Source organism: Numenius arquata, chromosome 12 (genome assembly GCF_964106895.1).
Source record: "Numenius arquata chromosome 12, bNumArq3.hap1.1, whole genome shotgun sequence".
Classification (NCBI taxonomy): Eukaryota; Metazoa; Chordata; class Aves; order Charadriiformes; family Scolopacidae; genus Numenius; species Numenius arquata.
In genome coordinates this window covers 34,192,981-34,211,511 of record NC_133587.1, presented here as the reverse complement: position 1 = coordinate 34,211,511, position 18,531 = coordinate 34,192,981, and the positions used below count along the sequence as shown (strand labels likewise).

Here is an 18,531-nt window from a genome sequence, read left to right as displayed (position 1 = left end):
AAGAGAGCCATTTAAGAGGACATTACATCTCTAACCTGGTGACGGATTCTTATACAAATATAGGATGCTTTTACTGTTTTTCAGAGCTCTCCCTCCCAACCCTAACCACTTAATATTCCTACAGCCAGAGACTCTACTGACACAGGAGCCAAAAGAGTGCCTGAGGCTAGCAAAGTTGGAGTGGATCCCAAAGGTGACAGGGCCCATTCCCCAGGGGTAACCACCAGCACAGCATCCTCCGCTAAATTATTTGTCACAAAAAACTGTCAGCATGTGGGACAGCAGAAGCCCCGTCCTCCCACAAAGTCTGGCAAGAGATGAGGGGAAAGGAAAGAGGGACGAAAAGCACTCAGGAAGTTCCATCTCTTATAGCACACCAGTCTGTGGGTAGGTCTGCAGAAGCTACAAAGGCTTGCTCCAAATTTTACATTTTTAAATCACTGTTTAGTGCTCCACTAGTAGTATATACTAAAACGAGGGAAACAAAGCAGATTATGATTCTGAACACTATAAAAAAATCAAATACATAATACATTTTATCTGTAAAGAAAATGGAAAAATGAAATTCCATTTTTTTAGGACATTCCTGTAACTGTATGGTTAGACTCTGGGAGAGAGAAAGAAAGAAGTATGGCTACTAGGGGAAAAAAGGAAGAATTTTTAATAAATCTTCCTCAGAAATGTAAGCAGACAGCTTGTTTTATCAACTCCCAGCTTCTGTAAGGAGCACGATTGAAATAAAAGGACCTTGCACACCAAAGAATCACAGTATACTCTGAAATGGGAAATCCCCCTTTTTTTTAAAAGCATCAGACATTCTTCAGGAATAGAAATGTTGGTGTATTTTAATAAGCTGCAATACTATTGGGAAATTCAAAACCGGTTTCTAAAAACAAACAAAAATGGAACCACTTTCCATCTAGTGTTTGAAGAATCACGTGCAAATGGCACTTGCAGACAGTTACACAAACATACAACTGCAGTACACCTACTTTCCTGGAAAGCTACAGCTTTTTGTCTTCCCTTTGTCTCCATCTTACTTGGTACAGATGACAGTGTTCTCTTTCCCCTAGGCCCTCCAGGGAAATATGACTGGAATTTCTTGATTTGTAGTTACAGTATGCTAAACCACATCCTCTTTCAGAAACCACATTTAGAGCCAACTCTTATTGTCCTGTTCCACTAAAATCATAATATTCTGATCCCTTGAAGATGACTTTATCAAGGAAGAAATAGACTTGTTTCACGGGAGGAAATACTTCAAGAGCTAGTAATCTTGCCTTAGAAAGCATAGAAATTGCTTTGTAGGGCTCCCATCCCCCTAGTTCAGTCTCACAGCTCAGAGTGTTCAGGACTTCTCATCTGAAGGTTATTGGATGTTTGTCCCTTTCTCCTGCCCTGCAACAGAAGTTACTTTATTCCTGGAAACATGAAGCATCTTTCAAAGCTCTTAAAATAGGTACATTTACAAATTTTGTTATAACTCTGGATCCTCATACGTAAACAGTGCCATCCCTTAGATGATATTTGCTCTTCTTCAGTTTCCTAAGTCATCAGCTTTATTCCTAATCACTGACTATCCAGCGCACAGAGGTTGAACAAGTCTCTTGGTTCACTCCCTGACACTGGCAGGAAGAGCAAGAGAGAACCTTTCCTCCACTCCAGACAGATCGGGACTTCTCTAAGTCAGACCTGGAAGTGTTGATACAATGTTTATCAGCCTGAAATTAACTTTTCTTTCTAGGAGATTTGCTTCCCATAGATCAGAAACAGTGCCAAGGGAATTTCTGAGACAGCAGTGTTTGCAAGGCAGAAACAAAACACAATGCTGCCAAGGCTGTATTTTCTCCTATGCAAAAACATGAAGAATGAGGAGGGTTTGCTCAGTACCATGACAGACTGCTTAAACTCACTAATGAGATTCTGCAAGTTAATGGGTAAAATGCCTAAAAGCCAGATGTTTCTCCAAAGACTCCTCAAAATCAAACTGCATCATCACTTATCATACTTAAAACTTTGAGGGACTTAGGTTTTATTTTAAAGACCTTAACTCTTCCTCCTCCCAGCTGAGTTCTCTTCTACCAGCTTCAGAGAGGTGAGAGTCTTTTCATTTTTCCATGAAAAAACTGTTTCTGTGATAACAGAAAAAACCCCCAAACAGCTAAAGCAACAAACAATCTAAATTAAAAAAGAATGGGTGATGTGAGAAACTTGGAATTGGAGCCACCCATATGAGAAGAACCTCACGGCTCGGGATGACCTGAATGGCACTGCACTACAGAGGTAGTACTTGACTATTCAATTCTTAAATAAGATTACTGCATATAAATGAGCAACCTGGTCTAGTGGGAGGTGTCCCTGCCCATGGCAGAGGGGTTGGAACTCGATGATCTTTAAAGTTCCTTCCAACCCAAACCATTCTATGATTCTATGATAAAGCACTGGTGGCCTTCTGAGGCCAATGACTTGTGAGGTCCATGTTTTGAACAGTTCACCAGGTATATAGCACTTCAAGCCTCAAAACACTCTACACACTCTCCTACTGAGCCTCATGGCAAAGGAAAGGGTAGATGAGTGTCAAAGGGGACAATAACACATTTTAACTACCCCTTTGGACCCCACACAGAGTAAATAATTGAGGACTGGGATTTTCTGTAACCTGCGGCTGGGCTCTGTACGCCGTAACCCACTACAAGAGCTGGAAAAAACACTCACTGCTCCCCAGCGCATCAGGGAGTGCTCTTCAAAATTTCTCTTTTGCTACCATTGGCAAATGGCTTTCAAGTGTGATTAATCAATTACAGTTTCACACAAGGTAACTATTTTACTGTCACTTGCCATTAGCATGTCTCCTTCTGACGTATCTCCCCCAGTCTCTTTTCCCTACTATGTGACTATAAAACGGTTATCCTCCATGCCGTGACCGCGCTACGGAGCACTGCTGTGGCTATAGCACAGATAATAATTTAGCTAAGTAGTTCTTTTGTCTGGTAACCCTATAATAAAAGTATTTTTCAAAGTAGACGGAGTAGAAGTGTTTGAGAATTAGAAAAAAGCTCCCGTGGCTTTGTTGCTTGGTATTACCCAAAACAATGTATACACAATGTGGAAGTTTCAGTAAAATATGGAGGAGAAGGATAAACAATTGACAGCCAGAATAAAAGGCTATTTTTCTTTTCCTGCATGAAGTCTGAAATACTGGAATATATTAAAATGAAGCCAAAGCCTTAAGTGATTCCTTTTGACAGAGCCTGCATTTGAGACTGGGCTCAGCGTATAAGCAATCTATAAAAATAAAACCTTGGTAACTGTTTTCACATATTTTTGAAATGCTACAAGTGTTCCCTTCTTTTCTTGGGGAATGAGATTCAGAATTTCCATCCTCGGAAATCACCTTTGTCAAGGAGACAATGAGCAAGTCTGATGGAATTTCAGAGTTCTTTGAATACCCCCGAAGTCCAAAACGAAAACTAAGGTTTAGCACAACATACAAACAACTTCCTAAGAAATCCAGTCTGCTAATGACATAAGATACACAAGGGTCACTTTTTTTTCAGATTAAAATAATTGTTCTAATGATGGAGTGTGAGTATTTCAGTGAGAGACTATGGACACTGTAAGGCACACACTGAATGACATCCAGACTAAAAAATTAATAACTGGAACCCAAATACATCTTGGTGCTTCTAGTCTATTTGGCAATATCCTACATCTGGATTTGTCTCCTTCTTTGGTGCCAGCTGCCTCACCATGTCTGTGACCAAGAAACTATCCAACTATTTCATCATTACATGTAGCTCTAAAGGAAATCTAGTAAATCACAAAAGGATTTAATAAATTAAATTCTCCATTTTTCTGATCCTATTGAAAAAAATACAGACTTAACTAGATGAAACTGAATAATTTAAATGATTGTTTAATGCACCTATTATTTGATAAAAGGAATACTGGAATTTAAAGACAGGATCAGAATGATATGAGGAGTAAGGATGCCTGCATATCGAAACTAGAGATGGTATCAAATAAAATTGAGAACAGTGTTTACTAACACTGGTTTAAAGTCTTAATTCTTGCCCAGTTTGGTACAAAATGAGGATGTAGCTCAATAATCAACTTTAATACAATTTTTAATCATAATAAGTGGAAACTGTCTATTTCAAATGCATGCAATACGGTATTAAAGTCTTCATCAATACATATGTGGCTTGATTAGTGGCTCTCCCCTTAGAACTCTAAGCCTCCACTCCATCAGCGCTCATAAGTTGTCACTACCTGCAACTGAACAAGATGACTGGTGACATTTTTACCTGCTTTTGGGGGTAGACATAGATTGCAATGAACTTGTTTCCTTTTACTATTTTGTCCTTTTAAAATAAACTCCAATATCAAAGTAGATCTTTCCTTGCCCCACTTATGGCAGGACAGTGATTTTCATAATCCTTTTTTTCTTTATGGATAAGGTTTTGCTGTAGAAGAGATTATTAGGATGCAACGGGATGTTTATCTTTACAGGATTTGCAGGAAGTTTCAACTTCAGGAGAAGACCAATGATCTTCCTCAGCCATCACCAGATGGATGCTTAAGCTCACTAATTAAAACCTCTGATACAGAAATGCAGGAAAAAAAATCCCCCCAAAATGTGAGCAAAAAATTCAAAGCAGTTAAAATATTTCAACATTTTTCATGATATTTTATTTTTTATTCATACCAGCTTAGTTTCAAACTTAAGGTAATTTCAAAATTTAAATTAGCAGGTTAAATCAGTAACATTTTGAAAACAGTTTTGAATGATTCTAAAAAAATATGGTTTAGAATATCTGCAAATGTACTGAAACATTTGAAAATCCAGCCTGACCTCCTGATCACTTAAAAATATTTTTTCCCTGTCTGTGTGAAAGGAAGGTCTATGAGGTCTATGTTTGATGAAGGGGCTCATTTTGCCAATTGGCAATTTTTCTACCAAGAACTAACCTGCTGTTAAGGATGAAGAGGCCATGAAATTTTTATGCTAATATCAGAGATGTATTTTTTGTTGGACATTTTTAATTTTATAAACACATGTACATATTGTTTTAGAACATCCTGTATAGAAGGGATGCTTGGGCTTTAAATTTCCATCTTTACTGCTACAAAAGCACATACGTGTTATAAAAGCCAACACATTTCAAGTATACGCTGTTCTGGTATGATGAGAAAAGGGTCTCTCTCTCTTTTATATCTTCCAAGCACTTCTCAGCTTTTAGCATATTTAGGTATCTTGCACTTAACCACCTGAAAAGCTTTCTGGGGAGAACGTGACTGGTCTAAAATTATGATGGAGTGATCTGAAAACCAGTGGGACAAGAATATGAATATATTTATTCTATTTCTTTTTATTTAGGAGGGGTATAAAGTTGTTTTCCCAGAGGCAGAGAAATGCAGCCAACGACCCGACAGGCTGCTCGCGCCTGGAGTTTTGCTGCATCTGCCCTCCCTGCAAAGGCACATGGGCACATTTCCATGACCTGAGCTGCTCAGTGAGTCAGCAACTGGGACCAGCCGTGCCGTGCCAGCACAGCCTGCCGCCAGGCCAGCTCAGGCGTGGTGAAGCATTAATACACCTATTTTACCCTTTGGATCTGAGTTAACTTCTCTAAACTGCACTACACTGCAATGCAGGGGCATATCAGACACTTTGTTCTAACTCAGGAGTCTTCTGGTTTTTTATTGAACAGCCCAGGTGGGACTCGCCTGTCTTTGCTCTCTCTTTCTTGGCCATCCTGAGGACACTCTGATTCTTAGAAAATCAATGAGATGCCAGTACAGCAATACTGATGTATTGTCACCAAGAGCAAACCAGAGCTGTATACTCTTGCTATTAGAATGCTCCTCAGTTTCCAAACAAAGGTGCCTAACGCCATCTGAGACAGCACAGGGTGCCTGGGACATCTCATTAGTGCCAGCAAACACAACATGAGCTCTATGGGAGATCCTGCTGGAGTAGCTCTAGCATCTAAAACTGCACTAGATGCTCACAGCTAGGCAATCAAGCCCTTTTTCCAGTATCATAACTGATGCCAGCCACTGAACCAAATGGTTGCAGCCCTTGGCACAAGTTTCCTGAACCTCCGGGTTAGCCCAGTCCCAGCCATCTCCCTCAGCTGGCAGCTACGGCCAGAGCTGCAGAGTCCCAGCAGCTAAACCAGTGGGCTGGTGGCTCAAAACCATACAGATGCACAAACACAAAGCTGCTCGAGAATCTCCAACCTGACCTAAGAAACAAACCATCCAAATCCAGTGAGAGCTGGAAGGAAATGTCTAGTGTGGTCAACCGACCAAACTCTACCACAATTGTACACAGCACAGGTATTTTGATCTGAACTCCTATCAAACGACAACATTTTCATAAGCTGTGAAGTGTGCAAATACATAATTACCGGGTGAGCTTGAAATAGTTGTATTCAAACTGATTATTAATTTTTAGAGATGTGAATAGGATTTGAATATCTCAAAGGATGAACTACAGCTGCTTTTTGCAGCAACTAGAAAGTGTGGAAAGCCAAGAAAAAAAAAGTTCAGTCTTTTTCAAATTCTGGAAAACATCTTCTAAAATATAAAATATGAAAAAAAAATTCTTGTATTAAGTGTACAGTGTAATTTTTTCATATTGTTGGGGGACTGGCTGACCTGCAAAGGCTTGGTGGGTTGCTACTATATGGTCTTATATCTATGTGCAGCAATCTTTCAGTTACTGTTAAGCAATACTGACACTCAGTTCCACTAAAATGGTTAGAAACAGCAAGTGTGAAGAGACTATGTCAAATAAAGTTGTTTTCTCCCCTAATTTATGACCCATGAATCTAATTCTAAATTTCACAGGATTGAGTAAATGAGGCACAGCTTTAATCCATCAAATTAAAATCTACATTACCACAAACTGAGAAGCCGACTCTAAAGATCATCTTTCATGTTCTGTACAACTAGTCACTAAATATAAATTAATACACTGCAAAGTCTGATCTTGATAATGATGCCTACTTCTCAATGACATGCTAAGGCAGGGAAATAGTATATCCATTGTTTTTCATTTTTATTAACTTACTGTGAATGTTGTGTTCTCTTTCTATATATGTTTCTATACACTTCCCTTCCAAGGAATATTCTATAACTTACTTTCTTCGCTAGAAAAAATAATTCCAAATAAGGACTTAATCTACATTTGCCTTTTTCTTCCCCCTCTGTATCTACCACTTTATTTTTAATGTTTCATTAGCTGTTTCTGCTGCACTTGAATGATGCTTACACTTGCCTTTCTACATTGTGTTCAAGTTAACTTCCACCCTTTCAGAGTTGTGAGATTAGACAAAACGCTATGGGTAAATAAGTCTCAGCTTACTGTGTCTATTAAAAAATAAGCATTTGATTTCTCAAGTTAGTCATGTAAGCTTCCTTCCTCATCAATACAGAAAGAAAGGTACCTTAAAGGTCAATTCATCCCATGCTGGTGCATGTCTGAGATGGATAGCTGCGATGCACTGGTGGTGTGTGCACCTTTCCAGTGACCGCAGCAGAAGCCCACTTTAGGAGGGCTTTAGGCTGGAGAGATCTCTCTAAAGGAGACCACTTTAGGCTGGAGAAGATCTGTCCTGGTCACAGTGTTTGCTCTGCTCTTAGGCAAAGAAACGCTCCACTTCTCATTTCTTTTTTACAACATAAATCACGCACCTTCTCAAGTAAATCTCCTTTCATAAGTGCAATGCAGAGATATTAGGCTCGTATAACGATAATGGCATTTTACAAAAAAGGCCTTTTTTTTTCTGTGTTAAAGTACAAGCATGGACTGTGTCTACACAGTACCGCAGTTGTTGGGCCAGGAGGGCAAGTTTTCCATTGCTAGGTTATGCAGACAGTAGCATCCCAAAGCACAGATCAAACATAACCGTTATTGTTGATAACACTGTGTGCAAAGGCATAAAGAAATGGTAAGAATCAAGTATCTTGCAGTTCCTTTCTTTCACCTGCCAAAGTCCCTGTGCTACAAGAAAATATCTATACGTGTATCTGACTTAACTACCCAGAGGATAATTTGGGCCTGCAGTGCCCTGAGCTACGCATCCTGCAAGCTGAGCCGGTCACTTTGATAAAGCCAAAGCTGATATTCACCTGAGGGGAACAAATTCTCTGTTAAGCTTTTAAGAAGGATGAAAGAAAAAGAAAGAAAAAAAAAAGGAAAAAAAAGCCCTATTTGGATAATAATTTTTTTAAAGGAGTCAGGACTGGTGAACACTGTCAATTAAATGTTCACCTTTTCCAGAGTTAATAGAAAACCTTTTATTTTGTTAAAATTTTGTAAAGAGACTACTTGCTAGCCTTTTGACCCGAGTATTGGAAAACTGAAATATATGCGCATGGGTATCTTCTAAAATTACACCTAAAATCAGAAGTCTCCCTCTGACCATAAGATTTCAGATGTCTTTTTAATACCACTAGTGGTAAATTTTAGTTCTCACTTCTTGTATACGCATCTAACATTAAGGCCGGAACTAGAAAATACCCCCAGTTACACAATGTGGTTGCTCACAGCGGCTGAAGCCAATAGTCCATTTCCTCATTGCCTTGCAGCATTAAGAATTGCAGCAAAATCCCCCTATGGTCTCCCCACTGGCTAACATCTGCCAACCCAGGAGAAACACCTCTGTGAAGCTAAGAGGCCCAACAGGACTCCATTTCTGAGGGACCGGCTGGGCTGCACCACCTGAATACAAGTGTCATGAAATCCTGAAGGCAATAAAAGCAGGGAATCTTGTTACTCATTGCAGTGGTGATGTCAGATGCTTCAGTTTTATCAACGGTAAAATTTATTAACCAAGTAATAAAAATGTCTATTTCTGCTCAATAGTAGGAGTTAGCACAAATTATTTATGAGGATTACAAAGGTTTTCAGGGACTGTGAGATGTCTTGAAGTAGCTTTTTTGTTAGAAACTCCGTTAATTGTGTGTATTAGAGAAAAAGAAAAAGGTGGTTCCGACCTGTCATGCCTCAGTGCCCTCATATCAACATACACTGTGGTGGGATCTGGTCCGGATGTTCCCTGTAAACAACAACATCATCTAATCAGAACCTGAAGGCTGCGAGGAGAACAGTTTTACCCCCCAAATAACCAAACATTCATTTCACTGCTAATTATGCTAATCAAACGACAAGTTATATTTAAGCTATTCACCAAAGCTCAGCTTCACAGAATCAGAAAGAGCACTGGAAAACATACCTACCGTCAGGTACTTGCTACCCTGGGGTTCGGGAAAACATCAAGCGGCCATACTACTTAACCAAACACATGTCAACATAGGTTTTATTTGCTACAAAAGGCCAAGTAATCAGCACGTGGATTACATACAAAAAAATGTTAAACACATTTTGCCATATAAAGGAACGCGGAAATTGCTGAGGAGACACAGTTTAATGGCAGAAGCACATGGTCAGGAGTGTGAAGCATGGTTTACTGAGAGTCTTCCATACATGCAACAGAGAATATACTTGAAGCTAAAGATAGTAAAGGTAGCACGCATGACATGAACCAATGTGGACTGAAGGTCTGTAAGCAATTATTCTGTTCCTTTTCAGTCTTCCACTGCATAATTTAAATCCTTGCTTTATGTCACAATATTTAGTTACTTGAAAAGCAGTAGACTAATTTTAGTTTCCCTTCATGCAGAGATGATACAGTCTTTTAGGCCTTTCCACCCACAGCTTTGCTGCAGTTTTGTAACCTGCTATAATCTTCCTTTATCCGAAACTTCAAACTCATCACCACTGAACATCATGTGAATTCTCAATGCTCCAGTCTAGGGCTCTTTTTGCCGCATACCTCACGTCACTGCTAAGCAGAAAGCTAAAAGAAAAGCACAACTTTCACTTTGGAACAATGGAACTTTGGAATCTTTCTTTTCAGCAGATAAATTCACCTAATCCTGGTAATCTACAGGTGCAGGAACTCCTTTTATCAGTTATTGAGATGTTTACTACTTAAAACAGTAGGCAACATCAACTCCTAATGATTTCTGTCCCAGTTGGGTTATATTATAGAGTATAATTCTTCACATTAGGAATGTCTAGGGCTGAATTTTGCATTTCGGCAATGCTGACTGGTAGTTCCACAATTTGTTGAGTACTAAAAATTGCAATCGAGTTGCACAAATAGAGAATTTTTGTGTCTAAAGGGGAAAAGAGTTACCACTACCAATTGATACTTACTGTACAGATACTGATAGTGACCCACCACCAGAGGAGAAAAAGAGTAATAGAGCTGCACATGCATGTTAGCCTCTTTAGCTTGTTATACACAATACAAGATACAATATCCTCTCTAGCTATTAACAACACGATTTTCAGTCTACTAGTAAACTCAGCAGTGTAACAGACTAGTGCTGAGTGGAGAACTTATTTGAAATATATGCAATGTTAAAAAAAAAAAAAAAACAAGGAAAAATTTGTTATCTTTAAAAATAAAACTAAACCTGAGTTGATTTGAGGTGATTCATAAAATAATGGAAACAGTCAAGTTTGAAAATCAAAGACAATCACTATGGTAGTTGTTATTTTCAGTGTGAATGAAATAGTTACAACAGACAGCTAATATTTGATGAAACCTGCATCCAGGTAAAGCTATACTGGACTTTTTTATAATTTCACAAAAGGATCTGAAAATCCCCACATCTCCAGACTCAATTTCTAGTCTGTCCCACTGTTGGAAGCTGATAGGTGGGTATTGAGGGAACATGAAAATCCCCTACCTGCTCGGCCAGCTTCCCCAGCCTGTGAGGCTATAGCAGCAGGAATAGCAGGGATGAGGGAGAGAAGGAAAGAAGGTAACACAAGACGAAAATAATAATAAAAAAATGGGAATGAAGGGTGGGAGAAAAAAAAAGAGGAGAATGCAAAAAGCAGGGAGTAAAATAAAAAGAAAAACAATGTCAAATACAGGAATTTTACAAATTAACCATTATACCATTAAAGGTTAAAAAAAGTAAAAAATGAGGTGTCAACATTTTAGTAGAGCAACAGAAGAGACAGCTGTAGACTGCTAACCTTGGACAAACAGACTTAAATGGTTTTAGGACACTACAGACAACATTGTTAGTGGAAAACGTGTCTAGCATAATGATTTTTTTGTTTTTGGTGAAGAAGTCAGTAAACATTGTGGCCCTGCTACTTAAATGCACATCCATTGAGACAGGGGTTCCAGGTCTGCCATTTCACTACTAAAAGAAGTTTGTAAGCGATGTCCTCTGGAAATCAAAAGTAAACTCTCTTTTTGGAAAAAAAAGTAATTAGCATACAATAGAGAAAGATACTTACACCTTGTTTCATACAGATAAACCTGCTCTAAAAGTGAAATAAAATCAAGGCTTCGCGCACAACCTAATTACTAGAAGACCATAACTAAATGAAGTAACTTCATAGTCCAATAATTCTTCATTCTTAGTCTATTTTCTGTGACAAACAGCATAATACGTATAAAGAACAGTACAACTGAAAGCTGATAAAACCCCATCAGTACTCCACCATGATTGATAACACAGCAAAGCGACCAAAGACAGTGGTGACTAGTCCTAAGCCACTACTGTCACGTGTAGCATCTAACACCACATGGCTGCAGTAGGACTTGCCCTACTTGTGACAATAAACAGCTCTGAGAGCACTGGCATCCCACATCCCTCTCATCAAACTTCTCAATTCCAGAAAAGTTAAAGACTACAGGAAGCTGCCACAGCAGCATCTTAAAAGAGGTTTATTTTGGATGCAGGGGAAGATGAAGCATTTAAAAAAATAGGATGGATCTGCTTATTCCATTGCTGCGCCAAAATAGAAATATTACTAATAATCCAGGTTGAACATTGCAGTGTAACTGCAAGAAAGCAGGAGAATTGCTGAAACCCACCAGTTATACAGCTCCTTCCCTGTGACTATACTGCAGATCCAGGGAGGACTCTGAGAGTACCAGAGCCTCATATGGCTTTTAACTAAGGAAGGGCTTGAGAAACAGCAGTTGAAGTTTCAGCATCATCATCCTTCAGCGGCCAGCTGCAGCTGAGATACTCTGAAAGCATTTCAAAAGAAGCAGCATCTTAGCCAAGACCGGGGCGACTGACTGAATTTGTGTGTGCACATTTATTTTGCAAGACAGAGATAGAGAGCATCTGTAATGCTGGCAACAGGAAAAAACCAACATGACTTCTGTTGTATCTGGTACTTACTAAGGACATGCTAAGTAGTGTTCAAGGAAATAAAATGGGCCAAACATCATTTTCTGTCTGAAAACAAGTACATAGTAAGTCACATCCCTTGGAATAAGTAAATCCCCTGCCCCTGCTTAGGCTGCCACCACTGAACCACCCCTGGTCCCTGCAAACCTCTGCAACATGCCAGACTTTTATTCTCTGGGAAAACATTGCAGATCAAAACTGACCCCAACGAATCAGCAGTAGGGATGACCGTGTGCCAACACTCAGCCTGTCCCTAATTTCCACTGAAGTCAAAGGCCAAGCTCCGTGCTCTACTCTCCTTCTCTCCCAGAGTTAAAAAACTTAGGCAATCAGAAGTCCTAAGAATTTAAAAGTAACTGTTGTTTTGGAGGGTTTTTTTTGTGTTTTGCTATCTAAGGATGTGACCTCAATGTTTATTCTGAGCCTACTTCTGCTCCAGTGATGCTCAGAAATGGAATTTTTGATGTCACTTAACAAGCTCACATAGGCAAGCACAGCAGCTGGAGCTGTGAAAAGAACTTCATGGCATGACTCATAGTGAGGTGGGAAAACACAGAATCTGAAGGAACTCACCCAGAGCTATACTACATTGCAAAGTGTGAATCATACCTCTGATAACGTGCATGGTTACACTCTTCACAGAGCTGTCCCTTATTACTTTTAATATGGAAGACCCTCAAAAAATGTGATCTATTACTAAGGAAAAAGAAACATTGAGTCCTAAATCTACTAACAAAGTTCCCTTTGGTAGACAGTGAGGGAAGGAGTAACTTAATGTAACTTCAGCCATCTAAGAATAAAGTGTTGATAAATCCCATCCCAAGACAGGCATGAGATAGGCTGAATGAAGCTCTCTCTTGAAGTATTTCTTTGATTCTACTGACTATAGATGGATATTGGATAAGTCATTTAACCTTGCCATCTCACTGAGAGGCGACATAAAAGCAGCAAGATGAATCCTGCTCTCCTGCCCTAGCTTGATTTGTTAGTACATTTTCAGGGTTAACTAAGGAAAATGAACAACCTTTAGAAGTTTTTCCTCAACTGAAACCGAGTAGCAGGTTGAATAAAATGAAAATATTTATTTCAAGTGTTTAAATGGAAATTAGCTAAAATCCTAGAGAAACATCTGTGCTGTTGCAAGAAATAGAGTACTTTTCATATCTATTTTTCTCTCTCTCTTGAGAATGCTAAGATGCTAGTTAATGAGAATTAAAATACGCTGGATGCAATCTTTTAATCTCAGAAATCCCTGGACCATTATCTGTGAGTATACAGCCATAAAAGGTCCGATATTAATGGTATTTAAGTGCCTAAAGATGGAGACAATTATTTATTTACAAAAGCACACCTCTCAAAATCTAGTCCAAAATGACTACATCAAAAGAAACAGTAAATTTGCTCTAAATTTCAGAGGAAATGAATACAAATGACAAGGCATTAGTCATTGATCTTAATCCTGAAATGAAGACAATTTGGTAGACTAAGGCTCTTTTGTACCAAAGACGCTATCACAATTATTTCTTTTTTAAAGTAATCTTTAATAAAAGGCCAAATTCTGTTATGCAGTTTTTATACACACACACATAGTTACACGTACAGCCCCCTCCACCCCCCCTTTTTTTTCAAGGGGGGAACAACAGTAAAAGCTTTTTGGAGACATCAGGATACCTTCCCCTTGAAACACTTGAGTCTTAAATTTGTTCAAAAAATTGGAACTGAAATGAAGAAGGTATCAGAGATCAACCAAGTCGCGTTAGAGGCAGCCCATACAAAGAAAGGCTGGGATAGGCTTTTGGTTGGTAAGGGTTAATAGCTGAATATTGAGTTATGTTTAGAAAGGTGATTAGTAGATACATATTTTAGAAAGACCACAGAATAGGCTGTATAACAGTTATCCCTGTGGAAGATAGTGTTCCAGGAACCACGCGCTGATCTCATGGATGACACAACTTGGAAAAAAAAAAAGCAAACGCAGATGCTGTTGACTCAAACATCTTTAGAAGTATTTTTATGCAATGCGAAGAATTCGGAAACCATGACCCATTTCTGGAACACACTGGAGACAATGATAATTTCAGGAACATTGTTGATCAAGGATTAAAATTCATTCTGTTCCTCAGCCCAGAAAACAGAATAGCCCACAAGCTATTCTGGAATATCACTAGCCATAAACTTCCAGACAGTTTGGAAAGAGCATTCAGTGTAATTCAGTATCCAGTCTTTGGCAATGTCTACTACCAGATGCTTCAAAGGACGCAATCCCATATCTTTATATTCTCTATCAAAATGATATGTTTTGCGGTGATGCTTGTAAGTAACATCTTTAGTAATTTTTCAAACCCCTTTAAAACTTGCCAAACTACCCTTGGCTTAAATGCTTCAAAACCCATTCCACTTGGAAGGGTACATACAGCCTGTTCTGAAATGGCTTTCTGTGTTCCAGCCACACCACTCTTTAGACAGCGCATGGCTTTTAGTTTGTCCTATGGACTGAGATACAACATCTTAGTAGAACCCAATGAAGCCTGACACTAAGCTGTATGATCAGCCAGGCTGTTCATCAGCTCGCTCAAGGCTCTCATTCTGTGCAGTTCTTAAATTCATAGTCAGTATCATTAATAATATTCCTTCAGACAGTTATCCACTTTTACAGATTGATTCAATAACTCTTCCAATCATTTCTGTAAAGAGCCATCTAAGAAACAAACTTCAGCTAAGGAGTTAACACAATCAAAAGGCAGATATACATAGTCAAGCAAGAATCCAGACTAACTCCACGCTGATTAAGACACCCCATTTTTCTGAGTGTATCTTTAATAAAGTCCTGGGTAATATTTATGGAAGCAATTACAGGATGTCAAACTAAAGAACTCTACCTCTGGGACACAGAATGAGTTTTAACCCTGCTCAGCTTTGCCTTGTCATATGTATGATATTTGATAATAATAGTTAAAAGTCACCCTGGGCTGAAGGGATACTCTGCTGGTAGTCAGAAAGAAAGCAAGCAGTAGTGGAGATGTGGGGTACCTCTTGTATTCATATTCTGGTAACACACTGAACTACTAGGTCACTTTTAGCCAAGGTCTGATGAAAGCCAGGATCCTTCAGTGATGTTGAAAAGGGCAAGAGGCTAAGGTAGGCATAAACCACAGACATATTGGTCTGTACTGAACCCATAACCTGTATCTGTCCCATTTTTTTAAAAATAAAAAATCTTTACATTTATAATCAGGAAAAGAATAGCAAATGCCTTATTTGCAGTGTCACTGAGAAGGTCTGTTCTGGCTTCCACACCTAAGCAACTATGCATGTTACATGCATAAGAAATCCTTTAATGTAAACTGGGGGTAACTGCCAGGTTAGAAATGTGGGATGCACCATATAGAGTATAGGCAAGTTCTACCGGGGAGACAGTGACTTTTGAAGAGGTTAGAGACATGGTAGGTGACCAAATAGATATGGAACTTCCCAGTCAATGCAGTTACCAATGCGGAAGATGATTCTTGTATTCTTTATAAAGATTATTAAGTCAGAAATCATATTACATCTGAGTAGGATACCTGTGGTATTATTACAGGAATAATATATGAAGTTCTGATACCAGATTTGGAAGGACAGAAAGAGATCAGGAGTCATAAAAATGAGGCACAGGTCAGGAAAGCATGTCTTCAGATTCTTTTATCTATTTATCAAAGACCAAGATGTGTATTAGAGTCATGATATAAATGAGATTCTTTATTCCAGATTAGAAAAATGTAATAAAATAAAAAATCTCTTTCATTCTGTTTTGGTCCACTAATCAGAAGAAAGTACCCGGGGATAACACAGGATTTAACTTGTATTCTTCAAGAATTTTCCATTGTAAGCAATAAACTGTGTGCAGAAAATATCTTTTTATCTAGTTAATTAAGTAATGGTTGGAATTATTCTATAAACAGAAGGAATGTATTTTTTAACATACTAAGGTAAGGACTTGGAAACTGGATTTTACATTACATGACTAAATACTATTTTTGGAGTACAGAGTACGCGTTCTGTCACTACCATGCACTTTTCTGAATTACTGTATTCATGGGCAGGATAAATGCTATGATTGCAACATGAGAGGGATGAATAGTTGACAAAGTAACATAAATTTGCTACCTGTATATGCAAGAACATTAAGTACCACATGCATTTTCTTAGTATGTCTACAACCAAGCAGCCAAAGGAAATATAATGAATGCTTCTTACTGAAAACCATTTTCTTAAAATAACTTTGAGCTTGAGGAGTGAAAAATCTTACCTGCAAACATATTGCCAGGTTAACTCTACAGCCCAGTGATGTGCTGACAGCCCGTGGATGGAGACCAAGGTCTTTAAATAATTTTGAAAATGACTGAGTAAGAGCTATCCGAGGTCGTTCTTCAGCCACTACTACACATGTCCGTACACGAGAAAGGTCCAGTCCCCTTGCCTAAAAAGAAGTTAAAATGTAACAAAGGCCACAAATGGGAAGATTTAATGAAAAACAGTTAGTAGTACTTAAGTGTACTATGTAGGTATTACGATTCAAGAGGAATAGCAGAATAGAGGCTAAGGAGCCAGTATAATTTTCATCCTTTCTGGAGGCCAGACGACAGTCTAATATATGTAGAAGAGCAGACATACCTGCTTGTCATCTCAACGTTAGCACGTAGGATGAGATGGGTATGCTAATTCTGAAGGGGGGGGGAATGCTATTTCCCAATATTAATTCAGAAAGCCAGTGAATAATAGCAAACAGGAAGCAGTATCTAGCCTTGGAAAAACTGATTAGGAAACTATTAAGCAAGGATGATAAGGGCTGGAGACATCATTAATATCAGTATCCCAAGATCTAATTTATTTTAGTAGCATACTGGAAACTCTAGATGACTTCAGAAATGTAACTGGCTGCATGGCTTTTAATTCTGAGGAAAAAAAAAAGATGATATACACTTTCTCCCCCAATTCCCCCTACAATGAGAACAATCCAGTTAAAACAACACAGTACTTTTAAGTATGTAATTATTTAACTAAAGGGCCAAAACCAAACTAGTACTTTATATAATCAGGGAATTCATAAAACATAATATATAATATAATACTCCTTGGACCTCTTTGACGTTTGCACCTCTGTTTTCCAACACTTGCCTATCAACACAGGCTGCAACACAGATCAGAAAGCTTAGGTAAATAAAAGCCTTTCCTTGATGTTTAAAGGCCTCCTGATCTGAAAGAGAATGACTGATACTCATACATAGCCTTTGGCAAGGAATAACACGGGTTCTGCGGAAGCTGCCCTTGCCCTCTGATGGTTTTCTCCTTGCTGCAGACATTTAGCACAGCCCTTTGCAGCAGGGAAGGCTCCCAAACACCACCGTACAGGTGGCGGGTTGTGCAGGATGGCAGAATTACTCACCTTCAGCGACTCTGTTTGCGAACCGAGTCCCTTAGTACAAAGCTCCATGACCGAATAGGAACAAAAAGTGTCTCTCACTTTGTACTGACTCACGGCAAGAAGCCACAGAGCAGGATTGGTCTCCAGTTCTGAGGGAGGAATCAAAATAGACTGGTGTCCTGAATAAACGCTGTAAAGACACAAGATTTGTTAACGCACGCTAAACGTCTGTGTCTGCAGATGTTTAAAAGCTACGGGGCACTTAGAATATAAAGTTTAACACAGCACTGGATGAACCATGTACATTGCTCTACAGGTCCAGTAGTATAACATGAAGTTTAACTCTGTTTTTTGCTATACCTTCAGAGTCTATGAGGAATCATGAGGAATGCAGGCAGAACACGCTCCTAAAATACTAATTTACTCAAAATGCCTGTGGACTTTGCTGTTTGAACTGTACCGAGGAGAGCAAAATAGCTTGGTTATTAATGGTGCTGATAAACAGTATTATAATATCAACAAAAATTATATGTTGCTGACAAATAATTAAGATTGAGTAATTATCATTTAAGATACCTTGATTAAAAGAGTACTTGATTGCTTAATATGGAAATAACCTCTCTCCTGCTGAGGGAAGCAAGAGGTTTGCAATCATTTTCAACGGAGTAAATCTGGCCCAAATTTAACAACCCTTCTGGTTTTAAATTTCCTCTGTGAAAGTTTTATGAACTTTTAAAACCCAAATATACTACATTTCTTGTTTATTGGATATCCAGTGAGCATAAGTATTGAGAAAACACACTTATCACGGTCCCCTGAAGGAAACAATTATGTCAGAGCTAATTTCTCTGGTACCCAAGATTTTCCCCAAGGGACAAAAT

The 18,531-nt window shown here is 38.7% G+C and overlaps 1 protein-coding gene across 2 annotated transcripts in view; it reads right to left on the bottom strand.

Annotated features, from left to right (window-relative positions):
- Positions 1-18,531, bottom strand: part of DIP2C (disco interacting protein 2 homolog C) — a 323,592-nt gene that overhangs the window by 20,190 nt on the left and 284,871 nt on the right. The window contains exons 31-34 of one of the 2 annotated variants that reach the window (XM_074157701.1): positions 17,672-17,840; positions 16,535-16,705; positions 10,774-10,803; positions 9,010-9,071 (exon numbers count right to left, since the gene is read on the bottom strand). In XM_074157701.1, coding sequence (XP_074013802.1) covers positions 9,010-9,071; positions 10,774-10,803; positions 16,535-16,705; positions 17,672-17,840 — 432 coding nt within the window. The remainder of the gene's footprint in view (positions 1-9,009; positions 9,072-10,773; positions 10,804-16,534; positions 16,706-17,671; positions 17,841-18,531) is intronic. The other variant, XM_074157702.1, reaches the window with a different exon arrangement.